Source organism: Zootoca vivipara, chromosome 9 (assembly GCF_963506605.1).
Source record: "Zootoca vivipara chromosome 9, rZooViv1.1, whole genome shotgun sequence".
In the NCBI taxonomy this organism is placed as follows: Eukaryota; Metazoa; Chordata; class Lepidosauria; order Squamata; family Lacertidae; genus Zootoca; species Zootoca vivipara.
Genome location: NC_083284.1, coordinates 13,278,618 through 13,301,089, shown reverse-complemented (window position 1 = coordinate 13,301,089; position 22,472 = coordinate 13,278,618). Strand labels below are relative to the sequence as shown.

The following is a 22,472-nucleotide window of genomic DNA, read 5'->3' as shown; positions in this document are numbered from 1 at the left end:
CCATGCAACCCCTTGCAATCCACGCTCGTTGTGCAGTCCTTGTGGGTGTTTTGTCTTCAAGCTTCATGCGAGATTTCCCTTTCAGGTACTGCGATTGCTTTGCCAATGGCGAGTTCTGCAACAATTGCAACTGCACAAACTGCTATAACAATCTGGACCGTGAAAATGACAGACAGAAAGCAATCAAGGTAAAGCTCTTCTCTTTCTAAAGCAAAACCAAACCTTGACAAAAAGAATCTTGTCTTTTGTGACCGAATGAAATGGTGTCTGCCAGTTCCTCCTGCGAAAGACTGGGATTGTATGTCCAACACTTGCATGTGATGATGGATTTCTTTGCATCTGCCTTGCTAGGCCTGCCTTGACAGAAACCCAGAAGCCTTCAAGCCTAAAATAGGGAAGGGGAAGGAAGGCGAGTCAGATAGGCGGCACAGCAAAGGTTGCAACTGCAAGCGGTCTGGATGTCTCAAAAACTACTGTGAATGCTACGAGGTAAGACCCAAAGTCTGCTGTATTTCTCTCCTCTCTCAGTACTTTTTTGTCACTGCGCTTCCTGGTTCAGTCTTTCAGCATCTCCATGGTGGTTCTGTTTTGTTTTTTTTAACACACTTATTTTAGGCTCACAAATGTTATGTGAAATACTAATACCTCTGCAGTGGTACCTCAGGTTACAGACGCTTCAGGTTACAGACTCCACTAACCCAGAAATAGTACCTCGGGTTAAGAACTTTGCTTCAGGATGAGACCAGAAATTGTGCGGTGGCGGCAGCAGCAGCAGGAGGAGGCCCCATTAGCTAAAGTGGTACCTCAGGTTAAGAACAGTTTCAGGTTAAGAACGGACCTCCAGAACGAATTAAGTTCTTAACCCAAGGTACCACTGTATCTCTTTTTTAAATCCAAGGCTATGTTCAGCCACAGGAAACCTCTTAAATAAAAATTCCTTCAGTGCTTCTGGAAAAGACCCAGGCTCTGACTTTGGCCAACCTCCACAGGGGAAGGAGTTCAGAGCCAGGAAGTAGCTTAACAAAACCGTTCTGCCATGTTTCTGCTTACTGTGTCACATCCATATAACTTCAAGAGCCCCTTGCAGACTTGACTTCTTCCTATATGAGAATGGGAGAACGAAAATCTCCAATAGTTGAAGGATTATATCCCCTAATTTTGCAGCATAATGAAAGATCAGTGATGCACTATTGCAGATTAGCCAGTCATATTTATCCTGCTGAAGTTGCAATTAAAGGTGAGTGCTAAACAATAATCATTTTGAATACACATATAAATCTCTGATTTTACAACACAGAGCAAAACAATACCTTAAAAGACCGCCTCTCCCCATATGAACTGATCTGGACCCTGTGAAAATCATCTGAGGCCCTTCTTCCTATGCCTCCTCCACAAGAGGCCCAGAGGGTGGCAAAATGAGAACGGGCCTTTTATGCAGTGGCCCCCGATTTGTGGAATGCTTTCCCCAGGGAGGCTCGCCTGGCGCCTGTGTTACATATCTTTAGTGCCTGGCAAAAAAATTCCCCTATAACCAGTCTTTTGGCTCTTCAACATTCTATGGCCTTTCAAACATGTTTCTAGAAAGGGTTTGTTGTGCTTTTCTTTTATTATGTATTTTGTGTTCTCATTTTGTATTTTTATGTTGCGAACTGTGCTGTGAACTTCGGATGAAGGGTGCTATACAAATTAAATAAATGAATGAATAGGCTTTTGTTTTTCTCCTGTTCAGGCAAAGATCATGTGTTCTTCAATTTGCAAATGTATCGGCTGCAAGAACTTTGAAGAAAGCCCAGAGCGGAAGACATTGATGCACTTGGCTGACGCTGCTGAAGTGCGAGTCCAGCAACAAACTGCCGCAAAGACGAAGTTGTCCTCGCAGATTTCAGACCTGCTTACAAGGCCAGCCCCGGTGTTGACCAGCGGAGGGGGAAGGTGTGCTTACTTCCATTTTGTTGATGTCATGCAGTCTCTTCTGTGCGGTTAAAAAATTAGTGCTGTAGGTTGAGAGAAATAGAGGGAGGGCATGGAAATAACTTTTGGGGAGCAGAGTGCCTCCTCCTGCCTCACTTGCCTGGGCTCAAATTTTATTCTGTTGCTCCTGCAATTGCTAGACATGGAACAAGTACATAGTACTACACTTTAATGGGTGTCTGTACATGCTGTTCCCCTGCCTTTTCCCTTTAGCTTTTAAGGGCTTTAAACCTGGAGGGAGGGATATGTGGAAATGATGAATGAAAGTCATTGTCAGCCTGGATTTATAAAGATTGTGGAGAAAAAAAGTACACGTAAGTGTGTTTGAGGAAGTGCATCTGATCTTCCTTGCTTTTACAGGTAGATAACTTGATACTTAATTTAGGGGGGGAAGGAGTCTGATTGTCAGTTATAATGCGCTAAGGCTTGTTCTTGTTTTCTTCTAGGTTGCCATTTACATTTGTAACGAAGGAAGTTGCCGAAGCGACGTGTGACTGCTTACTTGAGCAGGCCGAGAAGGCTGAGAAGGCAGGAAAGTCGAAAGCAGTAGCAGAACGGATGATTCTAGAGGAATTTGGACGTTGTCTGATGAGAATCATTAATTCAGCAGGAAAGTCCAAAAGCGACCCTTGTGCCATGAACTGCTGACTCTTGAAAATGAGCTGTGGTCTGAACGGGACACTAAAAGGCACAGGGACACTTTTTAGTTCACATCAGATGTAGTTTTAGTCCATTCTTAATTTGGTGCTGCTTAGTTTTCATTGGTGTATGTTAATATTGAAGCTTTGTAATGACGTGTACCTTTTAGCTTAACACTTTAACTTCATGCATATGGCGTGTATCTTTGTCCTCTCAGCTTTATGGGACTGCACAGAGTTGAGATTCTTCCCCTCCCCCCCCCCAAATTTCTCTCTTAAAAAACGTTTCTTCTGGCAATTCTTTTTAAATTATTATTATTATTTGCAATGTATAGTGTTATATTTTGTATGCAGGTGGGTGGGAAGATATCCGACAGACAGGCTTTCAGGAACATCTCTCTGCAAACCCAGTTGAAATGACATTTGGCCACCATCACAACACAGATTTTGTTGCAAAAGCTAATAGCAGTACATCCTTGGATAAGGCAATGTTGAAAGGAAGTCAGTTAAGATAAATATTTGCTGGAAAGCAGTAGTTGCCTTGTTAGCCACAGTCCTGGCTTCAGTGGGGAAGTTTATTGTGCAGATCTTACTATTAGTATATATTAAGAATAACACATTATCAGAGCTGGACCCAGAAATATCTAACTATGATATACAAAAAATCAAGGTGAAAATTTATATCATAGCCTCAAACAGCATAAAACAACATTTATGGTAAGTTTTTTTAAAAAAAATAATGTATCACTGTAATACATATTCCAAATTTTAATAAACTGTTTTCATTCGATTTCAAAGAGATTATCAATATGTTGTTTGACAAATTTTAATGTAGCTAGGGATTTTTTAAAACATTTCTGCTAGGTCCCAAATGTTAGCCAAGCCCCTCTGAAGGATTGAAGGCAAATATCTCTCTCTGTCTTGAATCTAGCTATCCTTATAAGGCAGTAATCAAGTTTCCCCGTAACCTCCTGATATTTAAAGAGTGTGCTCTTTGAGATATGCGACTATAATTGCCAAAGGATCTTCTGGTAGCATTAATACCACTTATATTCATTGATACCTTACAACTCCCCCAGATCATTTAAGCTTTGTACCCTTCCAGTGCATAAAGTTGGGGGGGGGTCATTTATTGGGTTAATGATGGAAGATGTAAGCAATGCTTGATGATGCTACGTACCCTCTAAAGAGTACTTTGCAATGTGCCACACCTTTTAAATTGATACATGGGTGTAAGGGGAGCATAACTCTTAGTCTATATAAAAGGTTACATCTTTTTGCTCACTGAATAGCCCCAAACCATTTTCCCAATATCCAGATACCAGCCAGGATCCCAAAAGCACACGAGTACTCGTGTACCTCTTGAGTTTTTCAAACAGCAGTTTCCCCTTCCCTCAGACTCCATAGCAAATTGTTTCGAAGGGGGATTTTGAAAATGATTTTGCAGTTGGCTTGGGGGGGGGAGGGTGTAAAAAAATAATCCCCTTAAGGGCAGCTAAAATGGCTCTTTGGATCCCAGCTAGTCAATGGGAATACAGGTACTTAATGGTTCAAGGGTGTCTTCAAATGACCTACTCGGGGTTTATTTTAAATGTGATCAGTGAGGTGTTGAGGGCAAAACTTCTAAAGATGTGGTGTTTTATTGTGTTTTAACAATGTGGTGGTCACCTGCAGATTTGAGGAGGCTGCACTCTATGGCCACGGCACAACACTGGGTTCACTTAATCCTATTGAGTTCGACAGATTTAAATACACCTGTGTATTTAAATTGTGGGTGCAAGTGCATCAGACAATGGAGCTTTCCATTCAGAAATTTATCTGTAGTAAACTGCATCTGCCTTGCCACTAACTGTCATTTTGTTTTTGTTTTTGTATGCACCTCAAGTTTTAGCTTGCTTATTAAAAAGTATGTTTTAGCAGTGCAGTGGCTGACATGTCCTAGTAAGACCAAGCTAAACCTCATAATTCCTTGGTGGAACAGAACCCCCACTCCCCCCCCCCATGAAATAGCATTATTTTGGGTGAAGATGCTTCAAAGCGAAAGCCTTTGTAACAAATATTAAAATGCTAAACACACTTGCATGGTTTTCTAATGCAGATGATTCAATCATTCTAAGTTTCATGAATGGATATAAATCTCATGCTTGAATTAGCAAGCACTTGCTATGATCTTAGTTGCTTTGTAATACTTCAGTTCTTTACCCCCAAAGGAACAGCATAGAACTGTACATATATATTTTGTTTTGTAACTGTGTATGTATACACATAGCAGGCTTGCATATACGTACACTCAACCCTGAAAGGGAAGCTGTTGTTCCTTTTACCAGAATTGTTTTATGAGTAGAACTCTTGACTTTGAGTCAAAAGTGAGTGTGTTACCTTTTCAGAGTAGATGGTGAAGCTCACCTTTTTACTAATTCCATAAGTGTCCATACGATAAGAGATGTATAAATGTAAATTAGTGTAAGTGGATAAAATAATACTTGATCAAGTTATTTTTTTGAACATGCATACTTTGATCTAGAGCTAAATATGTGTTTAATTTTGTACATACTCTGTGTCTTATTCTAACTTGCACCTTTTGTGATGTGTATTTATAAGTGTGCAGAAAAACCTTTTGTGAAGTTTGGATTCCGGTTGTAGATTATGTATGATGGAATTGCGTGTAAAAGATATGAAGAAGGTGCAATCAAAGATGAACTTTTCTGTCTCCCCCCCCCCCTTTAGAACAAGCTCTTTCCTGTATTTAGCTTGGTTCTTCCCGTCTTCTTACTCCTCCTTTTATGTTTTTGAACATGGTTCCCTGCATGAAACTGCTGAACAAGTTAGTTAAAATTAACCTCAAGATACTGGGAGCAATCTACGAAACACTCGTGCAGTACAACGTCTCCAAATTAGTGGAGTTTCTCCTGCATTTCTGGCATGATTGGAAAGTGCCCAGCTGGAATGCTCTTGTATCATACCCATTGTCAGCAGATTTTGAGAGGGGAGGGTGTTGGGGATTAATTTTCTAGTTCTGGTTTACATCTAAAATAGATTGAAATTTATATTTACTAGACCTATTCAAAGAATACACTTTTCTATATTGTAAAAACAAATGTCGGATAAATCACAAAGAAAAAAATAAAAAGTTTATACTATTCTGTACAAGTGAATGTTTGCACTTTTTTCTTTGATAAGAACCTTTACAAATTCCTCATTACTACCAGGTTTTATTAGAATTATGAGGACCAAAATGAGGCAATTTCTTTGAGAGGAATTTATCCAAGCTTAAAATGCTTTATTATCTTAAATCCTCAATATGTTAAATGCAGAATTTCTTCTTTCCTCCCCAGCTGTCATCTTCCCGTACACTTTCCCATTTTCCCTGTTGAACAGGACGTAGCCTTGGTTTTATCATTTGGTTCATCATTTGTTCCCCATAATTCACTGGCAAGTCATGTTCCTTCTCGCTTTACATTGCAAAACCATGGCATTTCGCTTGGCCCTCCCATCAGATGTCAAATAGATAAACAATTACATGACTTTCCATAGACATCTGAAGGCAGCTCTAGATCAAGCAGCTTTTATTGTATGTTGTTTTGTTGTGTTTTATATATTCTGTTGGAAGCCACCCAGAGTGGCTTGGACAACCTATTCACATGGGCAGGATACAAGTAGTAAATATTTATTTATTTATTTATTTAGTTAGTTATTTAGTTAGTTACCCACGCTGGGTGGTTCTTGAGAGCCACACTCGCCATCATCATTGGGCAATACTGGTGTGCTTTGGCACAGGCCTCAACTCTGCTGAAGGTGAATGAAGATCCCACATTCTTCTGTCAATGAGAACTGATGTTACTACAGGGATGAGGATATAAAATAGGAATGGACAATATCATTAAAACTAGGCTGTTTTGTGCAGTCCTCAGAGGTAAACATGCTGCAATAGCTTCATAACTTCATGCACTTTATAACGAACAGCCATGCCGCAGGGTAACAGGAGAAAGAAGGCCGTATGTTAGGAAAGGGCACACATTTATTCTAATTGCATTTCCTCTCTGAATTTGGCCTCTTCCCAATGGGAAGACCCATCAACGTCCTCTCCAGTTAATTAAGTCCACAACTCGACTGCACAGCCAAAGTTTTACGTGCAGCAGCTCCCAGTGCTTTGTAAACATTGGCTCGAATTTCCAGGAGTGGAAACTTTTTAGAGAGAAGTCATTCTAACTTATCACGGGTTTTCGTTGCACCATCATGCGGAAGCAAGCCCTAATAAGGAGGCCTGTCCCAAATACTACACGGACATGAAAGGAGTCCTGTGTAAACAAGGCATCTCATTTGATTCCTTACAACAGCCTTGTGATGTAGGAGGACAGGCCGAGATAAGCAGTGACTGGCGCCACCTCCTGGTCTCCCAGGGTCAGAGTCCGACCCCGTAGCCACAAGGCCACACTGCTTCCTTCCTGGACGTCACAGACATCTTATACTGTACTGTAATAATATTTTCCCCTGCTCCCTCACGTTGGGCTCAGAGAGGCGTCGCTCTAGGGCTCGGCATCTTTGTGGTGAGAGCCCTATCGAACGGAAAGCACGAGTGGGTTTCGGAAACCCCCCGCGTCAAGGAGGATCGTGCACACAAGTCTACATGGTTCGTAGTTCTACGTGCTCGCCACCGTTCGTTGAAAGGCCTTCAAACCGCCGCCCTCGCGGATTCCGTTTTCCTTATTGGCTCCCCTTCCTTGTAAGAAGCCCTTTCTGATTGGCTCGCACTCCCTCTCCATATACATATATATATATATATATAAGATCTTCTCATTGGTGAGTTCTCCTTTAAGGCTCCGTACTTCCGATTGGTTGTTTTCCCTTTCTATCATTCTAAAAACGTACCGGAAGCGAAAGAGGATATCAGGACCCAATCAAAAGCAGCGTACGGCTAAGAGCCAATGAGAGCACGGCCGCGCTAGGCACGAGGTTGGCTATAGCCGCGTGTTTCGGCACTTGAATTCCTTTCGGGTTTCGTCTTTGGTGGAGTGCGGGTCTCTCAGTAGAATATGGCGGGTTTGCAGTAGCTTTGTACTAGTAGGCTCATTTATCGGGGTGGGCGGACGATTATTATGACTACTGTTGTTATTTTCCTCTTCCCCCTAATTTAAATGTATTTAATTGCTACTAATTTGGAGTCTAGTGAGAGGCACTTGAAAAATTGCCGGGGGGGGGAAATACCCAAAACATTTTTTTCCAATTTATTGGGGGAAGCTGGGGACCCCCACTCCGTTTTCTGTATTCCTTTCCAGACCTTCATATCTATAGGCTTGAGAGGAACTTTTCACTGTGATGAGGTGGGTCCATTTCTTCTGGTTAAGGGAGAGTCTTGCTAGTACGTACCGGTACTGTGGTTGCTTTCTCGTCATAACTCCTAACTCCCCACCACCCCAATCCTTCAAATTTTCCCTTTGTAGCAACAGGAGACGTTAGGAATAATCAACATCATAATTTGTCATTTATTTATAAGTTATTATTTAAACCCTGCCCATCTGGCTGGAAGAAATTACAGTACTTGGTAAAAATTGCCTGGCAACATTCATAGCCAAGAAGGCATAACTTCCTAAGACAGAACTCAATACTGGTTCTTCAAGCTTGGAATATTAGTGCTCCTGGTTACTCAGTACATTGGAGGCAGCAGTGAGACCTCTGTAATGTTGCTTGAAGATGCACCCCCACTTATGATAAGACTCACAGGTAGTCGTAATATGTGTTTTATGTTCCCTTTTTTGTTTTGCAGAGGGAAAGGAGAATTGCTTTTTCCATAGATGGGGACTTAATGACAACAAGGAGTCCCAAACCTATTGAGGTATGACTTGCTCTGAACTTCATTTGGCATAGGTTTTGTACTTTTATATTTTGAAGACTCACCAGTGTCATAAAAAGTGTTCATTTTCCTTGCTGGTTTATGCAAGTTTTAGTACAAAGTAGTATCCTTAAAATGTGTGGAATCTACTTTTTTTAAAAGCTCCGAAATTGAACATGATTGCATGTAGACTTCAACATCAGTATTGTAGGTTTATTTTTCATTTCTGCTGGTACTTGCCTAGTGTCCGGTGATTAAACCTTTTTTTGCTGTTCACATCATGATTTGCTGTGATTACTATTCATGAAGATGAGGACACAGGATTTAAAGTAACATATCAGATTCTTGAACATTGTATTTATTACATCTCTAGCTATCTTTTGATATTTACTTAATTATGATTCATTTTCCTGCTTTCAGGCATAAAGAATCTTCCAGGATAATCAGGTAACATTTAAAGCATTTGTAAAAATGGCGAAATTAAGAGCTAATACTCATGAACCTCTTGTCCATGCAAGTAGATCTGAGTTGCAGGGGGGGCATGGTTTGTTATTCTACAATCCTGTGGTCTTGGGTAGCTGAAAAAAGTACTGCTGTTATCATACTGTATTCATGTTTTCCTATTAAAACATGGTGTCCATATGAACATGTACTATTGGGTTTGCCCAGATGGGTAGAAAGTATTGTGCATAGTTGACGCACATAAAGTTTTTTTTAGATATGTGCATGTTATATAACATTTGTACCCTGCTCTCTTAGGTATTTGGAACAGTGTACAGTATGTAATAGTTCCCATATAGTTTTCCCATATAAGCAGCTTTAGCTTCAGCAGTAGCATACTGTGCTTTTATTTATTTTCCCACCAACCAGTATTTTTTAAAAGATAGGTAGAGGTGTACCACTACCACAGTGAGCATGCTAGAGAGGGAAGTTCATTTTTAACGGTTGTGTCCAAAATTAATCCTGAGCTCTTGAAATAGAGGTTACTAATTAAAAGCCATTTCCTGCGTGTTTCAAGTGTCTTGAGAAAATTATGATTTCCTGCTGGATTTTTGGGTGGTTTGGGTATTTGCTGTCTTGATTTCTGTGAATTGATTCACTCGTGTGGAGGATCGAGTGGATAAATGACCAAGCAAAAAAAGGGGAAATCCCCAGAGATGGAAAGAAGTCACAATTCTGACTAAGGAAGAGTGGCAGGTAAAATTGATGAATTCTGCTGAAATGACAAAACTTACAAGAATAATTAGAAACCAGGAAGAGGCTGGCTTTAATAAATGATGGGAAAAGTTTATAGTTTACTTGAAAAATTATTGTAAATAATTACATTCATTGGTAGGTTTGACAGAAAACTTGTAAAAATTTGTACTATGGATTGGCAAAGGATTTATAATAATAGAGTTACAGAAGAGATGCAGAGAGAAAATCATTAGATGAGGATCCACAACGAGGGGCGGGGAGGGAACTCAAAGGGGATTTTATGTTTATATTGTGTTTATTTTTCTTTTGCTTATTGTATGTAAAATTGAAAATGCTAAAATAAATTCTAAAAATAAAAGAAGAGCCTCTCAGAAAGCGTGGAATGAACAGAATAATATCTGGACCAAATGGAAAAAAGGAAAAGGGGAAATCATTATAAAAGTATAACTTTTGACCAATCTCTGTAGGACACATTTTGTATACTGATCTTCCTTTTGTATGAATATAAATAAATACTTGGACCTTCAATGAAGTCTTGTGGCTTGATTTCTAGTTTGTGCCTAGGAAACAGAACTAGCAGTCTAAATTTTATTAAATATATTTTACTAATATCCCAGCTGTGGAACTGGCAGATATGTTAGATGATGTATTCAAAGTACTTGGGAGAATCTGAAATAACATGTACAGTTGGGTAGTATAAAACAAATTGTCATTAAAGTGTGGTATGATGGTACACAAGGACAGGAGGAAAGGAAAAACAAGGACAGAATTAGTCAGGATGCAATGCTTTGCCCAGCTGTGGGTTTTAGATATTTTTTGTACTTTTACTTTCTATAAATATTTATTTGTGTGTCTATTGTTTAGCAGATTTAAAGACTGCCTGTTCAGAGAGCTTTCTACATGATATACAAAGTATTGTAGCTAAAAGGTAGCTAAAATCCACAATGTATATTGAAAAACAAATATACATAATACCATAATCACAGTTACAATCATACAAATAGCTGTATAACTAAATTATGGGACTGAGTAGGCTTGCTGAAACAATGTTTCAGCACAGAACTGAACATGTGTGTTGGCTTAATCTTTGTAATTCATAGTACTGTACAGTGGTGCCTCGCTAGACGAATGTAATTCGTTCCACGGGTCTTTTCTTATAACGAAAAATTCGTCTAGCGAATCCCATAGGAATGCATTGATTTTTTTGATTTTTTTTTTGCCCATAGGAACGCATTAATTGAATTCCAATGCATTCCTATGGGAAACCGCGATTCGCTAGACGAATTTTTCATAAAACGAATTCGTCTAGCGAGGCAACCTCCACTAGAAAAAACCTTTCGTTAAGCGGAAATTTCGTTAAGCAGGGCATTCGTTAAGCGAGGCACCACTGTATTTGAAACGCATACGGTACATTTGTGTAAGTAAAGAAATGGCTGCTTATTCTGCATTGAAAATGGATTCTGAGTACTGTAAATTTAGTGATTGGATAAGAGGGCAGGTCTCACAGATTGGTAAGCTTTGTATCTGGTTTGTGGGGTTCCTCTTTGTTACTGTGGAAAATGGGGTGCTAGATTCTTATGATCAGGTTGTTAGCAAAATTGATGCCAAAGATCCTAGTGAATGAGAACACCTTGTGTTGCCTTTTATATGAATCATGGAGTAGCTATTTCAGAAGTCTATTCTAGCATGGGTTCCTCGGAACTACCAACATTTCATGTAAATGGAAAAATGCAAGTGTCACTTGTCTGTTCCTGCTCAAGATTATGCATGCAGCCTTCGGAAAAGGGTAAGAGTGAGACTCTCTCCCGTACTAGTCATATTTAAACAGAAGTTCAATGCAACTTAGGGGATTCATAGGATTTCAGCCACAAGTGTGTCGGAAGTGTATCAACAAAATAAAAATAAAAATTCCTTTTATTTTGTTTCGACTACAGCAGACCAACACGGCTACCTGCCTATATCTGGAAGTGTATCAGTGGCAAACTACTTAAAACAAAAGAACACTAGTCTGCAGTTAGACCTGCACACAAACCTTACAGTACATATCTGTCAGAAGAGCAGCCTCTCCTCCAACCCCACATAACATGCTGCCTCCTGAAAGATAACTAACGTGCAAATTATGTGCAGACTCCAACGTACACCCACTGCAGTGTTGGACTGAAGTTCAAACTCCTGCTTGGGCGGGCCCCGAGTGGCCAAACCAGTCAGCCTAGTACATCAGATACCGTGATTCTAAATAAACATTAAAGTCCAGGGTCTTAAAATCATTTAGCTGTGCCTGGCTGCCTTAATGGTCTGCTTGTGGGGTTCCCTGAGGCACTGACCTTCAAAAACAGTGTTGGGCTAAGCCTTTGGCCCATTCAGCAGTGCTTTTCTGAACTAGCTGCAGTGGGGAAGTAAATGCACTCTGCACATGTGCAGAGGTTATGATATACAGTATATAAAGGTAAAGGGACCCCTGACCATTAGATCCAGTCGTGACCGACTGGGGTTGTGCGCTCATCTCGCATTACTGGCCGAGGGAGCCGGTGTATACCGTGTTTCCCCCTTTTTAAGACACCGTCTTATAACTTTTCTCCCCTCAAAAAACACAGGGTGGCTTACTTTCGGTGGGATGTCTTATTTTTTTATTACCGGTACGGTTTTTACGGTTCAGGCCGCTGGCTCAGGGCGCTGCTGGGCTGTCTTGAGTGCTCGGCGCTGCAGCAGCCCCCAGTTCCGGGTGGCAGGGTGGCAGGCGTCTTTGGCCGGGCCAGGCAGAGGCCGCTGGCTCATGCGCTCCGCCCGCCGCTGCAGGGCGTTCCAAGCTCCTTGGCCGGGCCAGGCAAGGAAGAAGCAGTGAGCCCAGCAGTGGCGGCAAGCATGGAAGTGGCAGGGATGGCGGTGGACGAGAAGGCAGAGCGCGGGGATGCAGCCAGCAAGGCGGGAGCGCGATCAGCTGTTAAGCGGAGCTCTTGGAGCACCTCTTCATAGCTGATCGCGCTCCTGCAGTGCTGACTGCATGGAGTGACTCTGTGAGTGGAGGTGCCTGTGGAGGTTGGTTTCCGCGGCGCGGAAGTATGGCTTATTTTCGGGGTATGTCTTATATTTCTCAAATACTTAAAAACCCTGCCATGGCTTACTTTATGACTACGTATTAAAAAGGGGGAAACAGGGTAGCTTCCAGGTCATGTGGCCAGCATGACAAAGCCGCTTCTGGCGAACCAGAGCAACACACGGAAACACCGTTTACCTTCCCGCTCTAGCGGTTCCTATTTATCTACAGTACTTGCATTTTGACGTGCTTTCAAACTCCTAGGTTGGCAGGAGCTGGGACCAAGCAACGGGAGCTCACCCCGTCACAGGGATTCGAACCGCCGACCTTCTGATCAGCAAGCCCTAGGCTCACTGGTTTAACCACAGCGCCACCTGGGTCCCTGCTGCTATATACAGTATATATATAACACCCATGAACACATATAACACACCCATCACCTAGAGCAGGCATAGGCAACCTTGGCTCTCCAGATGTTTTGGAACTACAACTCCCATGATCCCTGACCACTGGCCCTGTTAGCTAGGGATCATGGGAGTTGTAGTTCCAAAACATCTGGAGAGCCAAGGTTGCCTATGCCTGACCTAGAGCAATGGTTCTCAAAGGGTGAGTGAGCTCACACCTTAAGAGGCTTGTTTATATTTCAGGAATGATTTTTACATTTTGGGAATGAATCCGGACAGTCTCAGATTTACAGAAGCTGATTCTGATCCCAGAATGTCCGGGTTTCCTTTAAAAAGGTAAAGGGACCCCTGACAATTAAGTCCAGTCGTGAACGACTTTGAGGTTGCAGCACTCATCTCGCTTTACAGGCCAAGAGAGCCAGCATTTGTCCGCTTCCACAGACAGTTTTTTCCGGGTCATGTGGCCAGCATACCGCCTGTGGTTTCAATTCTGGCGAAACCAGAGCAGCGCACGGAAATGTCATTTGCCTTCCCACTGGAGCGGTACCTATTTACTATCTACTTGCACTGGTATGCTTTTGAACTGCTAGGTTGGCAGGAGTTGGGACAGAGTAATGGGAGCTCTGGTGGCACTGTGGTTAAACCCAGGTGGCACTGTGGTTAAACCACTGAGCCTAGGGCTTGCTGATCAGAAGGTCGGCGGTTCGAATCCCTGTGACGGGGTGAGCTCCCGTTGCTTGGTCCCAGCTCCTGCCAACCTAGCAGTTCGAAAGCACGTCAAAATGCAAGTAGATAAATAGGAAGGTAAACGGCGTTTCCATGTGCTGCTCTGGTTTGCCAGAAGCGGCTTTGTCATGCTGGCCACATGACCTGGAAGCTATACGCCGGCTCCCTTGGCCAATAATGCGAGATGAGCGCGCAACCCCAGAGTCGGTCACGACTGGACCTAATGGTCAGGGGTCCCTTTACCTTTACCTTTAATGGGAGCTCACTCTTGTGGGGATTCGATCCGCCGACCTTCCAATTGGCAAGCCCCAATTGGCAAGCCCAAGAGGCTCAGTGGTTTTTTAGACCACAGCGCCACCTGCGTCGGACAACCCTAATTTTCACAGGAAAAACGGAGGATATGGATTTATGCGACCCCCCCCCCCAAGCCAACTGAAGGCAGCCCTGTAGAGGGAAGTGTTTTAAGGTTTTGTTAAGGCTGAGCAGTTATATATTTTTTATAGCTGCTGGAAGCTGCCCAGTGTGGCTGGGGCAACCCAAATTGGATGGGTGGGGTATAAATACAGTATAATGAAGATGATGATGAGATCCCATGGCTCTTGAGCCATTGCCATGATGATGGAGTAGGACATTCCTGTTTTAAAAGAAGAAATGTTGGGAGGCTTTGCCCTCTAGGGTCAATATTATAAAGCAGTTTTGTTTAGGAGTGGCTTCTATCAGAGTATATCAGGGTGGATAAAAATCAATGATTTAAAAATACTAAATAAATTTTAAAATCGGAAGTTTTTTTAAAAAATTAATCGGATTTTTAAAATAAGATGCTTTTGCAGGAAAAATCTTTCTAAAGATAGTTTTCTATGTAAGTTACAATAATTTCATAATTATCTGTCCATGTATTTCTAATAGTATAACTACAATGGTACCTCGTCTTATGAAGACGATCTGTTCCGCGGCCGTCTTCGTAAGTCGAGGTTTTCGGATGTCGAAGCGTTGCTACGGCACATGCACAAAGCGCGGTTTCGCGCTTCTGCGCATGTGTAGAACGCGTGCGCCGGGCAGGCGGGGCGAAAGGACTTCCGGGGGTTGTCGACTTCGGAAGTCGAAACCTTCGGAAGTCAAAGCGTTCGGATGTCAAGGTATGACTGTAAATCAGTAATTTTCGATAGAACTGTAAAAACTACTCTGAAAATTTATTATTCCAAAAATGAAACCTTCCTCTGGTTGTAAATATTAAGATTATACCAGCAAGAATGAGTCTTTCTGTAAAGAAAAATAAAAATAAATAAATCAAGTCTTACTAGTGTTTTAAATCGTGATTTAAATCGATTCAAATCCACCCTATATATAAAAGTATATACAGTAATATATACTTTGATATATAAGATTTGCTCGTGGCAAGCCGAGGGTGGTTTTTTTTTTACATATATACTCTGAGGGTGTTTATATCCATATATGTGTGTGTGTATATATATATATGTGTATACACGCGCACGCGCGCACACATACATATACACACTCATACATATACACATACACACACACATGTATATGTACACCCTCGGCTTGCCGTGAGCAAATCTTTACTGTATTCCGAAAGCCAGTAGAGAAACTTGGAGCCCCTCCGGCCTAGAGGACGCTCGGCGCGCGTCGCCCGTGGCGGCTTCTCCCCTCAGAGGCGTCGGCGTGGCGAGCGGCCCTTCGTCGGCTTCTTCCTCCTCCTCCTCCTCTTCCTTCCTCTCCTCCCAGGCAGGCCCAGCCCCAGCGGCGGGCGGGTGCCACTTCGTCCCGGAAGCCGGCGGCATGGAGGCGGTGCTCCGGCTGCCACGTTGAAGCCCGAGCGGGTTGGAGCTTGGGGCTCTACGGGCGGAGGAGGAGGAGGAGGCCGCAGCCCAGCCTTGACTTTCCTGGCCGAGGGAGACCGGCGAGCAGGTGAGAGGAGCTTGGGAGACCCAAGGGAGGGCGGCGGCGGCGGCGGGTTGGGGTCCCCCAGCCCACCGGCTTCCCTTTAAACTCGGCCCAGTTCTCGTTTTGCGCCGCATCCTGGCGACTCGCCTTTCATAGGATTGCAGCCATAACTTGGCATTGCGAGGCGGCCGAGAAAAGGAGGCGAGGGATCCACATCGCCCACCCTCCTCGTTTATTTTTTATTTTTTGCAAAAAGCGGGGGCTCCCGGTTTAGGCGTGGTGGTTTTAACAAGAGGCTTCTCCCTCCCCACTTTTTCGGAGATGCAAATACATAATGGGATTTCGTGCGAGCTGGATGTGGCTCCCTGCATTTTTAGCACTGCGGCCCCCTTTTGTTGCCTCGGGTCGGGGGTGCGTCTGGCTGAGCACCTTCGCTCCCCCCTCGAGGGAGCAGCGGGTTTTCCAAACCCCTCGGGGATCGACCCGAGTTTAGCCTTTCCACGCCTTTCCCCTTTCTAGGCAAGCACAAGATTTGGGTTGGAGAAACAGCATATCAGCAAAATCATACTGTTGCATCAATATTTTTTGCGTTCGTACACCTGAAGGAGCTGCTGCTCCCTTCCCTAGTTCCATACTTGAAAATTAGGATCCTGGCTTCAACAACTTAAGCACGCATGGAAATACTGCATAAATTGCCCTCTTCTACAGCCAGTGTACCATGACAAGGCCTTCAGATTTAAGTTTTAGCCTATTCTCCGATTGTCTTGAAATACATACTGGAAGCTGTAGAGTCAGTTGATTACAGTGTTTAAAATCTCTCGGCGATCTTGAGTGTGCCGCTGATATTTTCTGCAAGGCCTCAGAAGGGTTTCCTACCGTTTGTACACAAAGTGGCACTTTTATTCAGGACCACTTAATTTAGACTGTACCTACCACCCTTGGAGGGCACAGCAAAGATAAGGCTAGTGATCAAATGGCAAAATGTTAATTGCTCCCTGCAGTGTATTTTGGAAAGTTGTTTTTCGTGGGCAAAAGATTTGGGGCATAATATTGAATATGATGCGTGGTTGAAATTATGGAATCAAACTTTAAGATTTACAGCATGTACTGCCTTGAAAGAAAATGTATATAAGATGATGTACAGATGGTATTTAACTCCAGTTAAATTAGCTAAAATGTATAGAATGAGTGACAAAAGTTGCTGGAAATGTAAAGAGAAAGATGGTGAATTTTATCATATGTGGTGGACATGCGAAAAAGTTAAAAGATTTTGGGAAAGTTTATATAACGAATTGAAAAAGATGTTTAGATATACTTTTCCAAAAAAACCAGAAGCATTTTTGTTAGGAATAATGGTAGGAGAGATTAGAAAAGAAGATCAAACACTGTTTATGTATGCAACAACCGCGGCTAGGACTTTGTTAGCCCAAAAATGGAAATTACAGGAATTACCTACAATTGTGGAGTGGCAGACAAAAATGATGGACTATGCTGAACTTGCTAGATTGACATGCAAGATTCGTGACCAGGGGGAGACAAGGTTTCAAAAAGACTGGAGTAAATATGTGGAAGGGAGGGGGGGAAGTCATAGCTCGGCGGAGCAAGGTAAAAGATGTGAATATAAGATTTTGTATAAAAGATTGGTTTTGTTAATTTGTTGAATTTGGAAAATTGGAATAAAATGTATTTTTTTTTAAAAAAAAGGAAAGTTGTTTTTCGGTATGAGTTTGTACATCTTTTACGATACTGTAATCAAATTTTGCACAGTGGTTCCCGGGTCAAGCAGCAGGTTTTCATCTGTGTTTGGATACAGTAGGATACCATTTTGAATCAAGATGGTGGGCTGAACCTTTCAAAGCTGCAGTTTTTTGGATATCAGGTTGCTAGTAATATCACAGATAAACACACATTTCAGTGTAAGTTGTTGAATGGCAGACTGTAATGTATGTTAATACAAAAATTAGGAGTTTGTTAGTTTTGGATTAATTACCATGGGACAAGAAGAGTGTAATCGTGTGTATGTGGCATTGATGTTGTATTTGTAGTTGGTAGCAAGAGGGTTTGCATGCAGACTTGTATATTCTTAGGAGAGATCTGCTTCTTAACCATGGTGGCTTATCAGTGATCTTCAACGGTAAATTGGGATCCATTACTGAGTTGCAAGCCTGAGCTAGGTTGGGTCACATCAGCATAGCTGCCAAGTTTTCCCTTTTCTCACGAGGAAGCCTATTCAGCATAAGGGAATTTCCCTTTAAAAAAAGGGAGAACTTGGCAGCTATGCACATCAGCAGCGTTACCGCTATACAAATTGATGATTAAAAATTAACAAATGGGTTCCCAAATGCATGTTTGGATTAAAGTGAGGTCCCAAGTCTGCAAAGTTTGATGTCTACAGATTTCAAGAGATACCAGTTAGGATACAGTAACCTTGGGTCCCTTTTGCTTATTAATCTCTCGTAATGAGAGGCAGCACTTCCTTTGTTGCTGTGTTAGTATCAAAGGTTACAGTGCAAAGTAATAGCTTTCTGTGTAGCTGGACACCGTGGAAGGTTGTGAACTCTGTATCTCTAGGACTAGCAGGAGACAGGGCTGCAGTGATACTTTGAAAGTTCAGTAATGGAAATATCTGTCCAGTACTGCACAGTATTATTTTTCTGAATTCTTTGGAGGACTTGCAATTTGTCCAGCACTAAGCGGACAAAGGTAATATTTTATTTATTTAGTGTCTTTATACCCCATCCTTCCTCCAAGGAGCTCAAGGTAGTGGGCATGGTTCTCGCCTTCCCCACTTTATCCTAACAACAAGCCTGTGAGGTAGGTTAGGCTGGTCACCCAGTGAGCTTCATGATTGAATGAGGATTTGAGCCTTGGCCTGTCATAATCTAACACCCAAATAAAGGCACCATGCTGGCTGTCCATGCCCAAGTTGAAGAGGAAGTAGGCATGTGCAGAATTAGGAACAGTCACTATTCAAGAAAAGTGAATATTGAAGATGCTATGGTTGCTTCCAAATGATATTTCTTCATTGGTTCCAGATCAGCTTCCATTTTCACTGTTTAGACTAGGGCTGCAGCTCACACCTAGATTCCTATTGCATGATTTGTATAAAATTCTTCATTTCAGGAAGTGTGACTTTAAAAGCTGTACGGTACTTGACATGAAGAAGTGGTGTGGTTAGCTGTTGCAGGATTGGTACCAGAGAACACATACAGTACAATATACACATAACAACATATTGTATTGCCTCAACTTTTCTTAGCATAATAGCACACAGGATTTTGATAGATTCCGCACAACGTGTAAGATGTTGAAACCAGAAGCTGGACAAATGAGCTAGAACAATGTCAAAACCACAGATATATAAGTACAGGAAGGTAGCCGTGTTGGTCTGAGTCGAAACAAAATAAAAAAATTCCTTCAGTAGCACCTTAAAGACCAACTAAGTTTTTATTTTGGTATGAGCTTTCGTGTGCATGCACACTTTGTCAGATACAGATATATAAGACAGTGCTACAATTCTATGATCTCAACTACATTGCTTGACTTTAGCTTGCTCTTGCAACAGTTCACTTGTCCCTTTGTGCAAGAAGGATAAACTCATACAGTAGAAATGGAAATGGAATTAACTATGGACTGAGACAGAGGTTTTTAAACTGACTCGATGGAGATGTCAGTCGCCAACTTTGTGCCCAGGGAATATCTAACACTGAGCGAGAGATTAGCCTGTGTTGTTTTTAAAAAACAATCACAGAGAACAGCATTGGTATTGAAAATGCACCAGTAGTGAAAAGCAAGGGAAAATCAAAAGTTTGTTCACCAGGTACCAAGAAGACCACAACATGGGCACTAGATGAGCCTCTGTGGTTACAGCATTCCACAGTTGGGGTACAGTCACTTCAGTTTCCTTGCTATGGAAAAAGGCTGTTGCTGAGACTACATTCACACAAGACATAGTTTTTAAAAAATATTAATCCTTTCCTTCAATGCTGTGCTCCTATAAGAATGACAGGGTTTCTGGTTAGGAGACAGCAAAAAGGGAGTAGAGAGACTCAACATTGATGATATCAGTTTGAGCAGTTGGCAAATAATCCTCGAAAGTACTTTCTGAGAGATGCTTATCTGAAAGTTTTGCGGTACTTTCTGTTTTACACTTTCTTCTTTCTTCTTGTTTCTAGTTCTAATTAAAGCTTTGTGGCATGATCACACAGTTCCAGTTTAAGGTTTTAGTTAAAGCGTTTTAAGAGGAAGCTGTGGTTGGAACAAAATTCTGGGCAGTTGGCCATCAGAGTGATGGCCACGTTGTCCTTTTCGCTGGCACTTAGGTGGAAATCTGGAGGTAGAATTTTGGAAAACGGTATTCCAGAACTTGCTTGCAGTTTCTTCTAATAAATGAATGCATGCCAGCATTCTATAGAATCATAGCGTTGAAAGGGACAGTGAGGGTCATCTTAATCCAACCCCCTTCAGTGCAGAAATCTCAACTAAAGCATCCATCTCTGGTGGCTACCCAACCTCTTTAAAAATGTCCAGCAAAGGGAGAGTCCACAACCTCCCAAGGGAGTCCGTTCCTCTATCAAACAGGTCTTAACTGTCAGGAAGTTCTTCCTGAAGTTTAGTCAAAATCCCCTTTCTTTCACAGGTGTCTCCCCACTTATACAGGGGTTACGTGCACAGAACAGGTTACAATAACAAAAAACTTTGCTGTTGCATTGTGTCACCTGGCATGGCCACTGGAAGGAATGTGCAAGCTTTGCTTAACCACAGTTTAGCATTCTATCTGAACCTTAAACTGTGGTTAATATGAACTATGGTTTGTTAAAAGAAGCTAGCTTCATAAACCATGGTTTCTACTCAACTTGTTTCAAAGAAGCCATAACCAACCACAATTTGTTTGGCAGCTTGCTGCTAATCAAAAATGAACAGGAAAACGTCACTGTCAGTTTCATATACAGTGGTACCTCTACTTACGAATAACTCTACTTACGAATGTTTCTACTTACAAACGGAGCTCCGCCCGCCATCTTGGATGTGGTTTAGATAGGATTTTTTCTACTTACGAATTTTTAGATAGGGTTGCTTCGACTTATTTTTTCTCCCAATGCATTCCTATGGGATTCGACTTACAATTTTTTTTGACTTACGAATGTGCGTTCGGAACGCATTAAATTCGTAAGTAGAGGTACCACTGTATAGAGCTTCAGAGCCACATGCCCTGTTGGTATTGAGCCATGCAAGAACTCCTGGTTTTGAATGAAGCTGTTTGTGAGGAGGACAGCGAAGAAATATCATTCATACCAGAGTGCCATGTGAGGATTAGGTGTGTTTGTTTTGTTTGTTTGTTTGTTTGTGAGCTGCATTATAGCTCTCAGCTTAGACAGTTTTCTGAGTCTTTGCTTACTCCAAACCCAACCTGACTTTGGGCCAGAGCAGTTGGAACAGAATATGAACTCCCTGGGAAGAGCATTCCACAAGCGAGGAGCTACCACTGTGGTCTACTGATTTAAACTCTGTTAGGATTTCTTTTCTTAATATTGGTGAATATTCTGAAGACTACTTTGACACAAAAATTGGACTTTATTCTTACAATCAGAAGGATTTAAATATCGCCCCCTCCTACGAACAGTTTTGGGTTAAGAGCAGTGTGTGTCAAGCCTTCATTTTTGTCCAGTTTCTCACCTCATGTAGTGATTCTGTCCATGTATTGCACTCTCTCAGCAGGATGAAGCTAAAAGAGATAGACCGTACTGCCATGCAGGCATGGAGTCCATCTCACCATCACCCCATCTACTTGGCTACTGGTGAGTTATTATTTCATTGCAATGTGAAAATATCATGTGTTGGATCCAGAGGTCCCATGAGCAGAACTCTCCTCTGCAAGTGATAGGACCCCTGCCCTTCATGGATGGGGGGCACTCTAGAGCCAGCCTTTCAGCTTCAGTTGAAGCTCCCAGTTGAGGAAAATCTCAGTCACCTGGTCATTTAAAAAATCTGATACTAGCATGCTTAGATTTGAAATATTAATTCAGACATCTGCAGACATGGCAATTTAGTTCTTATGCCATCCATTTAGGGATTTTGAGTGCTTTTTGAGCCCTGATTAAAATATTGCTCTTCTGAATGCTGAAAGATGGTGAGAATAGCATGTAGGGAAAAAAATAAAAATCACAGTCCAAAGAAGAAAAAGTTTACCAGTAAATCAAAGCCCTTACCTGTATTTGTTTGGGGCTTTTGTTCTGGCTTTTTCAAGTTGTTGTAGTTGTTACTTATTAGACTTGTTAGTTGTTGGTTACCCAAAGGTCTCCAAATGACTTACAACACTTAACTTGAACTTGCACTAAATGTGAAATTAAGATTTGCTTTGCTGGATGAGACCAGCATCCATCTGTGTTCATTTTCTCAACAGCAGCTGGTATCTCTGTGTATTCATAAGCTCGTCATGAAGGCAACAGCCTTATTTCTAGTTTAGCCCTAGCAGCTGGTATTTAAAGGTACATTGCACTGTACATTTCAAACCCAATTATCTTTCATAGCTGTTGAATCAGACTCCTAGATATGTAAACCTGTTTAGTTCATTGAACTGTGTTCTATGTGGCTCAAAGCCCGTTAAGTGTGCACAGGATTGCAGAATTAATAGAGTCAGTGGGTTTGTGCAGGGCTTCAGCACCACACTATACTGTGGTGCACTAAAATACTTTCTTTTCCTTCACAATTCCTAACGTTATTAAGGGCAAGAGAAATTCCGCAACTGGTATATAAAAAGGGAAGTT

At 41.9% G+C, this 22,472-nt stretch overlaps 2 protein-coding genes and 1 long non-coding RNA gene across 18 annotated transcripts in view; all 3 read left to right on the top strand.

Annotated features, from left to right (window-relative positions):
* The window catches only part of LIN54 (lin-54 DREAM MuvB core complex component), a 34,819-nt gene extending 28,576 nt beyond the window's left edge, over nucleotides 1–6,243 (top strand). For 3 of the 4 annotated variants that reach the window (XM_035111975.2, XM_035111974.2, XM_060278408.1), the window contains exons 12-15: nucleotides 86–188; nucleotides 352–489; nucleotides 1,730–1,932; nucleotides 2,418–6,243. In XM_035111975.2, coding sequence (XP_034967866.1) covers nucleotides 86–188; nucleotides 352–489; nucleotides 1,730–1,932; nucleotides 2,418–2,619 — 646 coding nt within the window. In that variant the 3' untranslated portion in view covers nucleotides 2,620–6,243. The remainder of the gene's footprint in view (nucleotides 1–85; nucleotides 189–351; nucleotides 490–1,729; nucleotides 1,933–2,417) is intronic. The other variant, XM_035111977.2, reaches the window with a different exon arrangement.
* Nucleotides 6,244–7,614: 1,371 nt separating this feature from the next.
* On the top strand, nucleotides 7,615–10,459 carry LOC118084550 (uncharacterized). 2 transcript variants are annotated; one of them, XR_004692502.2, is made up of 3 exons: nucleotides 7,615–7,930; nucleotides 8,374–8,442; nucleotides 8,860–10,459. It is a non-coding gene; the product is annotated as an uncharacterized LOC118084550 (long non-coding RNA). The 2 variants fall into 2 exon arrangements; XR_009558111.1 differs by having other exon boundaries at nucleotides 7,615–8,442.
* A 5,129-nt stretch (nucleotides 10,460–15,588) lies between these two features.
* The window catches only part of SEC31A (SEC31 homolog A, COPII coat complex component), a 56,118-nt gene continuing 49,234 nt past the window's right edge, over nucleotides 15,589–22,472 (top strand). For 11 of the 12 annotated variants that reach the window (XM_060278400.1, XM_060278407.1, XM_060278405.1 and 8 more), the window contains exons 1-2: nucleotides 15,589–15,729; nucleotides 21,421–21,503. In XM_060278400.1, the coding sequence (XP_060134383.1) occupies nucleotides 21,425–21,503 (79 nt within the window). In that variant the 5' untranslated portion in view covers nucleotides 15,589–15,729; nucleotides 21,421–21,424. The remainder of the gene's footprint in view (nucleotides 15,730–21,420; nucleotides 21,504–22,472) is intronic. The other variant, XM_060278397.1, reaches the window with a different exon arrangement.